Genomic DNA, 8,981 nt, shown 5'->3' on the forward strand with positions numbered 1-8,981 from the left:
AATAAATAAATAAATAAATAGGTTGAAATGCTACTGCTTCATTGTTGTGAAGGCCTTTGTAGATTTATGGACATCTTGGACTCCAGCAGGACCCACAATGCCACCTTCACCAAGTCTTTCATAACACTGGTGCCAAATTCAATAGAAATACCACACCTTCTTTCCAAGAAGGCATAGGGTCATTTGCAGAACTCACGTGACCCTGATCAGATCAGGAGTGAAGAGGTAGGGGAAAGAAGCTGCTATGGCATCCTCCTCTTTAGAAGAATATACAAAAGACAGTAAAGCAAGTCTGTTGGTCCCTGAATATATGCGATAATGTATGGTTCTGTTGTTTATTGTCATCCTTCCCACAGTTCTTAAGGTATCAAGATAGTTTCTGCAGGCGGCATTAATACTAGGATAGATCCAGTTCTGCCTTAATTACTACAGCAGAAAGGTGAAATCCAGCTCTGAAAACGCTAAGACACGCTCACTTCAGTACCAGGGGTTGGGGCAGCAAATAGAACATTTGGACATTTAGATTAAGGAAGATGCAGTGTAATTTATTAAGCAGCAAGAGTGGAAAGAGGCTTCCTTAGCAGTATGAATTCCTCCTTTTTTTGGTGGCTGGTGTTTACTGGAAGATGGATCAAGAATTCTCTGTTGCTTTGAGTGCCTGAGGGAGTACTGGATGAGATCTTGGAGCACTAATGGACTATCTCATTCATTTTTACTGTGAGATCCATTATCAGACTCAATTATTTCTGGTGTACCGTTTCTCCACAAATTTCTTTCTCAAGACCTATACAGTACTTTTAGCAGTGGCATAAGCTACTGGGCAAGCCTCCAGGCCAGCTTGCAGTCATTTCTTTAAAACAGCTAGGACATACTGACAGTCTCTACAAGGCCTGCAGAGAGGTCCAATGTAGTCTAGCTACCACACACCTCCAATGAGATAGTTTAAATGACAGCTTTTACACTTTGATACCTTTTGTAGTTTAGCTTTTTTCACTAACGAACAGATTTCAAACACCCTTATTACTTGTAGAATGGCATCTTTAGACAAATCACTCTACATTCCGAGTCCAGGACTTTGTCGATTGCAGCAGCTTGAGTGGACATATTTGTAACCTGATGGACCCATAAAACATCTAAGATGAGATTCCACCTGTCTCTGGCCAAGAAACTGAGAATTGCTTTGTCTAAAGATGCCATTTTATGGAAAAAAAAAATCTGTGCTGTTTCCTCAGTAATGCTGCATCAACGGCCAGTCTCAGGACTTGCATTTCTGCATATTGACTTGGCTGCCCTTCACCTTCATCAACCTCATCAATCCTGCTGGTCAGGATTCCAAATGACAGCTTTCTATCTTCACAGACCACCCAGAATTAGGCAAGAATGATTAGTGAACAGGGCATATTACTTATTTTTTGAAAGCCTGCCATATTCTAAGGCTTCTTAAGCATCTGGTAATACCTTGGGTGACACCGCAAAATTCACAATCTTTAGACCAATCCATCAAATCCTCCAGTATGCCGGGGCATCCCTGTTTCCCCTTATGAGTCCATTTATTCCAGGTCACACTTGTTGTGTAGAAAGTCAAAGACAGATCTCCTTTCAGGAAACACTGAAGTACCAGCAAATGAGAAGCCAGCAGCATTTCTGATTCCATTGCCACTACTTCAAATGCTGCCCAGATTCCTTCATAGATGGCCAGTATTTCTTCTTCTGATAGGGTATAGCTAGTATCTTACAGTCAGATCTTATCATTGCTCAAATTGTCGCTCAAGTGTGCCCATTTTCCTGGTGACTTGGTACAGTAAGTTCATGAGCAGACTGTATCCAGGGACGTGCATTTGCCAAAACCTCACTATTCCAAGAAAAATTTATGCTTTGTTTTTATTGATCGGTGGTGCTATGGCTGTGATGCTGCAAATCACATCAGTAGGACTGCAACAGCACCCATCTTGCCATTTGACAACAAGAAACTATTTCTTGCATGTTATTACCTTATCTCTTTTGAGCACAAATCTTCCATTTAATAAAATTCTAATTATCTCTTCGCTTTTGTTAAATACTTCACGCTTAGTGTTTCCCCATACTACAATGTTATTAATATACTGTGAATGTTCTGGGGCACTGCCCTCTTCCAAAACCTTCTGTACAAGTCCGTGACAGATGGGCTATGCCTCAATCCTTGTGGCAGAAAGTTCTAGGCATATTGTACTCCTTGCCAGGTAAAGACAAACTGTGGTTTACACTCAGGGGCCAGGGAAATAGAAAAAAAAAATACAGCTGTGTGAATGGTCATGTACTGGGTCGTATCTTCGCTTTGAGTTCCTACTGTAGTTCTAGTATACCTAGTACTGAACACTGTTCAAGGGTGATGTTACCGCATTCAAACCAATTACCTCTGATTAATATCCAACCCCAAATGGATTTTCACAAAAGTCTGATGGGATTGTCAAATAGTGAAGTTTGAGCAACTATGCCTCAACTTTCCAGTTCTCTGATAAGGCCATGTACAGGACTAGAATAAATCTCTGCTGGTCCAACACTGTCACCAGTGCACTGAGTTGCAACCAGAATCAATTGATGTGAAGTCTGTCGCAGCCTTGACTCCTCCTCCTCTTGAGAGAGTCAGGCAGTTGAGCAAAGAAGTGTCCTCCTTCATTACTACTGTGGCAATACAAAAAATGCCCACTGATGTCCTCACGGGTCCCTAAAATATCTAATCATTAAGAAGTCAATGCCTAAGATGCAAGAAGCACATGGTCCCATTATCAATTCAAAGGGCTTCCGGTTTCCTTCAGTAAGACTGAGTTCAGCTTCTACTACATACAGCTTCCACTAGCCTCAGGTGACTCCTCTGATGATGCAGCCAGTATATACCAATATGACAGCTCCTCATAATTTTTAAGAGTACGACTACTAACATTTAGAAACTCAGAACTTCCAGCAGATAAGAGTGCCTCATGGAGTCAGCATCTGCCTATCAAATCTAACTGCTCTGGGGCAACAGCTGGAATCCATGTTCTACTTTAAACTCATGCAAGCAGATCACTGATTTTGTAAATAGAAAATAGACTTCTCCATTGTACTTCATATATACTTCAATGCTATAAACAAGCATTAAGGTGGAATCACTAAAAAAGGTTGTGATAACCCTTACAACACTTATGTATCCCTCATCTAACAAAAGCAACTTGTTTCATTTAATGGATTTAAGTCTGACTTCCTCTAGATTTATGGCCTTCAGTCCTGCCTCACTTTAGTAATTAAATTTCACTGTGACTCTTATGATCTAGCATCAAAATTTCTTCTGCCACACTTCCATCTTCCATCCATACACAGACTCAGCTAACTTCCATGTTCCTAAAAACTACCTAACGAACACACTGCGACTCCTATAGGCTCCTCATGCAATCTGTATGCAGCACCCTTCCAGTGATAGCCAGCCTCAGCTTCCCTTCTCTGCCATCTTCAATATCTGTCTTCAACATCCCTGGCTTCTTGTCCCATTCCCTACCTACCTACCCACAGTTCTAACCAAGTACCCAGTTCTTCTTCAGATGCCTTTCCTGTTTGTTGCTCTGAACTCCAGCTTCCAGCCTCCCAATCTGGTCAGTCCCTGCCCTTGCATTCTGCTCCAACTTGCAGGCTGACAGCCCTTTCTTTGGCTTCTGTCCCCCTCACTGGCTCCTAGTCTCAGGCAGCCTTCCCATGCAATTCCAGCTTTCCCTTCCATCTTCTACTTCCAGTTCTATCTCCATGGCCAAACGGTACCAAGAACCAGAAGTTCTTTAACTTCTGAGATCTTACCCTCAGGCTCTCTAATTACCCAATAACATCTCCCATCCTGAAACATTCCATTTTAGTCATTCTGCTTTGCCAGCCTTTGGCAGGTTTTTTTGCCTCCCCTTTCGCTCCCAGTATCACCAGGACCCCTCTTCTCGGTTCTCCGCAGGTTTATTTCCATTCTGTAGTTAAGCAACTCTCTTCAAGCTACAAAGCAGAGTATTTTCTCATAAAATGCTTTTCAGAAATCCAAACTCTGACTTCAAAGCACTACATTGTGCAAATAAAGACAGTATTTCTACACTTTCTCCAGAATTGCACATGCAACCTTCAACAAACTAATGTAGAACTTGTAATACTGGGTTTTTTTTCCAAACTACTGTTCTATTACAACAACAAATGAAAACAGATGAGTTGAGAGCTTAGTACATGTCAGATGATTCAAAATACACAAACATTCCTCCTCATGCTAAGTAAGTTAACTGTCTTGGAGTCAAATCAAATCCTCTGAAAACTGAAAAATTACGTTTGCATACTGTATCATTACCTAATGTTCTAATCTGGTTTTCTCTATTTAAATATTAAAACTTTCTAGTTTCTTCTTTATATGCAATATGTACATATAACAACAGTGATTAAACAGTAACTTTGTAAATCAAGAAAACTCAGATAATAAAATTTAATAGTAATACATTAACAACTGTATCATAACTATACCAGCCAGTACCTAATAACTTGCAAACAACTGCACATCAATACCAGTTCTACTGAGGCTATTTCCAGTACACACATTCCATGGATTTGTCATGCATGTTAAATCCTGCAGAGACCACGCACACATAACAGGATTCTATAGAGGTATGTATGTTTCAACAAAAAAATGACAAACAGTATGCAGAAAGAAAAAAACCCAATTCCTAACCTTTGCTGTTCTGTCTATTACAATTGTAAGCCTTGGAGGCTGACGCTATTTTAGTCCATGTTTTGTGCAGTACCTCACACACCAGGGCATAAACAAATTAAAATGCAGCTAAACATGTTTCTACAATAGGAAAAGACAATTGTAAGTAGTCTTAAAAATTATTACCTGACCACTGCTGCTGGGATATCTCACACCAGTATTTCCTTACTGAAAGGATATCTTTTAGGAGTATACTACTACAATCAGATCCATAAGCAGCACAAATTGTTGGATCTCTTATAATTTCCATGACGTAAATCAGGAGTTCCTGACATTTCAGTCTGGGTCCTCCTACATGAAGAAACAATGTGAGACTGAAAGTGTGCCAAGTAAACCTGAAATTAATTGTTTGTAAATGTTTACTTAAAGATCAAAAAAACCACCTACAGTTCAGAAACAGTTGTTAGGAATCATCTTCTTAAACAAACCATTTCTATAGAAGAAATTACATATGACAGGATACATCAGTTAAATACACATTGAATAATTAGAAAAAGGCACTGTGAACATCAACAAGGACAGAGAAGGAGCACAAAGGACTGATTCACATGAAGATATTTAAATTGTAAACACTTGGAAGCAAGCAAGACAAACCCTACCCTGGTAAATTCAGAGTAAAAATTAAAAGTTGAAAGCAATGCACCAAAACAAAACGATAATTCTATATGATTATGTATCACTGACTTTTATTAGCACATCTGATGAAATATTTGACCAAACTTCCAATTTCTTGCATCTTTTTCTGTCTGGTAGTCTGAGTTGAAGCAGATGCATTTGGTTTTGTCTGCTGAAAGTTTTTAATTTCTTTCTGGAAATATTTCTGCAAGACACTTCAAAAATGAAAGATATTTATCAAGGATATGCACATTTATGACCCAAGTAAAATAGGTAAATGTTGTTGCCTAGAATGTCAGTGCTTATTCTTCTCACAATACTAATTATCAAAAACTAAAACCTACTGAAGTATATTGCAGTCTAAGCATGATGGAAATAATCTATAAAAGGAGCTGTAGGTAGTAAAGATAATCCAGAAGCAACTTGGTTTGGCACCAAACTTTTCTTTAAACATTGCATAATGTTAAACATACAATTTATGATTAGGAAAAAAGCAATGCTAAGTCTTTTTATTTATGCTGCAACATTATACAACAAAATAATAAGCACTCTTCATGTTTTTATTGTGGGAAACCTTGAAGTCCTATTTCTCCATCATTTAAAATTAACGTATAGATTTGATTTTAGACCAAAGAATAGATTAAACTTTTCAGTGGGTTTGTCAATGGCAACTACTATAGATTTTCTGGCCTACTATCCGTATTCAGTTTAGAGTCTCTATTTTTGCATTCCTCCTATGTATAATATATTATTTGTCATCTCAAAAGCAACATAAAAACTTTATCAGATACTTCTTACAATATTTTCGGTACAGCAATGAAATAAAAGCTGTTCCAATGTTGTCCAATTAAAAAACATAATGGAAAGCTGAGCAAACAACAGCCTATGAAAACTAATGTTTCAGATGCACTTTTAACATGAAACTTAACGCTGGTCCCAGCTGCTCTAAGAACTCACCACACTCACACTCCGTCCAATCTTGTAGTACACAAAGCAGATTATCAAAGATGGGCCTCTACAAACCTCAGCAGTTTCTTTAATTCACAAGCCACAGTCCTATTGTGTCCTGAAGAACTCAGTAACACAAAAAAATCTAATGAACTATCTATAGTCTACATATGAACTGTATGTTGAAAATCAGATGCAGAGAATCATTTTTAATAAAAGTATTAACTATTATTTTTGCAAGGAAAAACTACCACCCAATTAACAATCAGTTTCCTAGCAGTTTTCTGTACATGATAAGTGTTGCATTTTCAGCTATTTAAAATTTACTTCCTTTAGAGACTAACATAAGTAATTTCTTGTTTACAAGCTGACAAGAAGTCTAAATCAATATGCAGAAAGATAAGCATTAAAATAGGTCTGATAAATAAAAAAATGATGTTCCATGTAAGAAAATTGTGACCATTCACAAAGTAATTAAAAAAAAATAAATTACCTAAATACAGCATCCCAGTTGAGCTGCCTTCCTTGTTTGGAATCAGAATTCCGGTCCAGCTGGAGAATTGTTTCAGAATCACGAAGAAGTCGCTTGAAATTTTCAATTCCCTTCTGAAAATATATTTCAAGAAAAATAATTATTAATGATTCCCTTCATTGCTAATTGAAGCACACACACCAAAAGAAAACTGTTACCCTTCGCTCCACAGCTTTCTCATTTTCAAGGCAACGACAACAAATGAGCAGATCTTGTAACACAAGACTCATGGTTCAGTTTAACAGAAGAGTCATTTGTATCTGCAAACAGAAGAAAAGAATAAAACTGTAATTATTTTATTTAACACAGAGCTGAGTCAACCAGTCTAAAAACTGGGAATGCAATATATTGGAAATTCACTATCAAAGTAAGCCACGTTACTTGACTGAAAAGCTCATCTGTGTCTTGGGTTAGTCTTACTGGTCACAAGACTGAAGCAAAGTCTCACATCAAGAATATATACCTATTCCCACAGGGAAGAGTAGTGAAGTGTAACAGCAGAGACCTCTTTCATATGACTCTGATTTCCTCCCTTTTTATGACTGACAACAAAGTAGAGCTGGTCAGAGAATATGGAATAAAATGACAATATAATTAAAATGACAGAGCTGAACACATTCAGGCAAACACCACCAACTTTCAGTAGCTAGCTATGACCAGTAGCTGTCTTAACCTGCTGCTGCCAGGAGGCAGCACTTTCAAAACTGCCTTCTGCTCTCACATCCTACATTTTCATAGGTATGCACTATCACATTGACAAATCCCTCTGGACTCAACAAGTCAAAGAACGCTCAGGTATCAATTGTAAGAGGAAACAACTTCTTCCATCTGTGACCACTTAAGATTATTCCTCATTTCCTTCAACAGAGGTTGGAATTAGCTAGATACTGCATTTCTGGTTTACATAAAGTTATGCTGAAGCAGATCACAACAGTGCAACTGTATACAACTTCCATGCTTCTCCTTTTATGCCTTTAAAGCAGACCCATGGGAAACTCTGACTGGAAAAAAACAGACAAGGAGGAAGAAAATCCGAGCATATGCTTCTGAGGTTGTAATAAACAACTGTGAACAGGCATTCACGATGTGCTGCAGTGCATCTTGAGCCCTTAAATGAGACTATAAAAACATCCATTTAGACAAGGAAAACTTTAAATATCTACTGTCTTAGAGTATATTTATTTCCTTTGGCTTCAATCAAGATCAGGCTGGGGCTAAGTATGATCAGAGGTATAGTGACTGATGGGTGTGTATGAAAAGGAAAATGCTGTAAGCACAAAGGCTGGCTGTACTGTACAACTGAACTCATTCAAATAATGAAGTGTTACCTTTACTAACTTACTGCTTTTGCTGAAAAAGAAACAGAAAGGAAGAACGAACTTTTAAAGACACTAACAGCATCTAAAATACCATGAGCCAAAAAATGGCTGGCCAAGAACTGTGGCAACATAGGTTGTATGTTGTAGGGCCTGGGGATCAAAGGGAAAGGATTCGGTCCTTCTCGTTTGTGCTTCATGGTATTTCAACAGCCGTAACAAAAGCAAAGAATTCCTAAGACTGAATCCATCTACTATTTCTCTCACTAGCGACACAGTTCTCCAACCACCATCTTACGACCACGTCCACCCCCTATAGAAATTACACGGGCCCAGGAAGGCACACGCCAACACACGAAGTAAACCACGGAGCGGCGTTGGTTACGGAGCCGCAGCGGCGCTCCCGCACAGCGGACCGGGTACCGCGCCTCAGGGCCGCCCCCAGCCGCTGCGGCACGCCGAGCTCTGCCCCCCGGCAGCCCCCGGCCGCCCCCAGCGCTGGCGCCCCACATCCCGCCTGAAGCCCCTCGGGGGCCGCCCGCCTCAGCCACCCACGGGCAGCGGCGCAGGGCCGCGCTCCCCGCCCTGCCACTAGGGCTTGAACCAAGGGAAAGGAAGGGAAACCGGGCAGCCCCTTAGGGCCACGGAGCCTCGAGCAGGGGCGGGCCGCGGCGGTTGGGGAGGGGAGGGCAGGAACGGGCCCACCTCCGAGCGGGGCGGCGGGAGCCGACAGGAGAGCGCGTGCCGCTCACGGCTGGGTGCGCGCCCGGCGGCGCGGAGAGGAGCGGAGCGGCGCGCACGCTCGGCGGCGGATGGGGGCCGACCTGGA

At 40.4% G+C, this 8,981-nt stretch overlaps 1 protein-coding gene across 3 annotated transcripts in view; it reads right to left on the reverse strand.

Annotated features, from left to right (window-relative positions):
- The window catches only part of ATM (ATM serine/threonine kinase), a 77,562-nt gene extending 68,608 nt beyond the window's left edge, over positions 1 to 8,954 (reverse strand). For all 3 annotated transcript variants that reach the window (XM_040583543.1, XM_040583542.1, XM_040583545.1), the window contains exons 1-5: positions 8,858 to 8,954; positions 6,995 to 7,096; positions 6,798 to 6,910; positions 5,426 to 5,571; positions 4,868 to 5,032 (exon numbers count right to left, since the gene is read on the reverse strand). In XM_040583543.1, coding sequence (XP_040439477.1) covers positions 4,868 to 5,032; positions 5,426 to 5,571; positions 6,798 to 6,910; positions 6,995 to 7,066 — 496 coding nt within the window. In that variant the 5' untranslated portion in view covers positions 7,067 to 7,096; positions 8,858 to 8,954. The remainder of the gene's footprint in view (positions 1 to 4,867; positions 5,033 to 5,425; positions 5,572 to 6,797; positions 6,911 to 6,994; positions 7,097 to 8,857) is intronic.
- Positions 8,955 to 8,981: the final 27 nt, after the last annotated feature.

Source organism: Falco naumanni, chromosome 2, assembly GCF_017639655.2.
Source record: "Falco naumanni isolate bFalNau1 chromosome 2, bFalNau1.pat, whole genome shotgun sequence".
NCBI classification, from domain to species: domain Eukaryota; kingdom Metazoa; phylum Chordata; class Aves; order Falconiformes; family Falconidae; genus Falco; species Falco naumanni.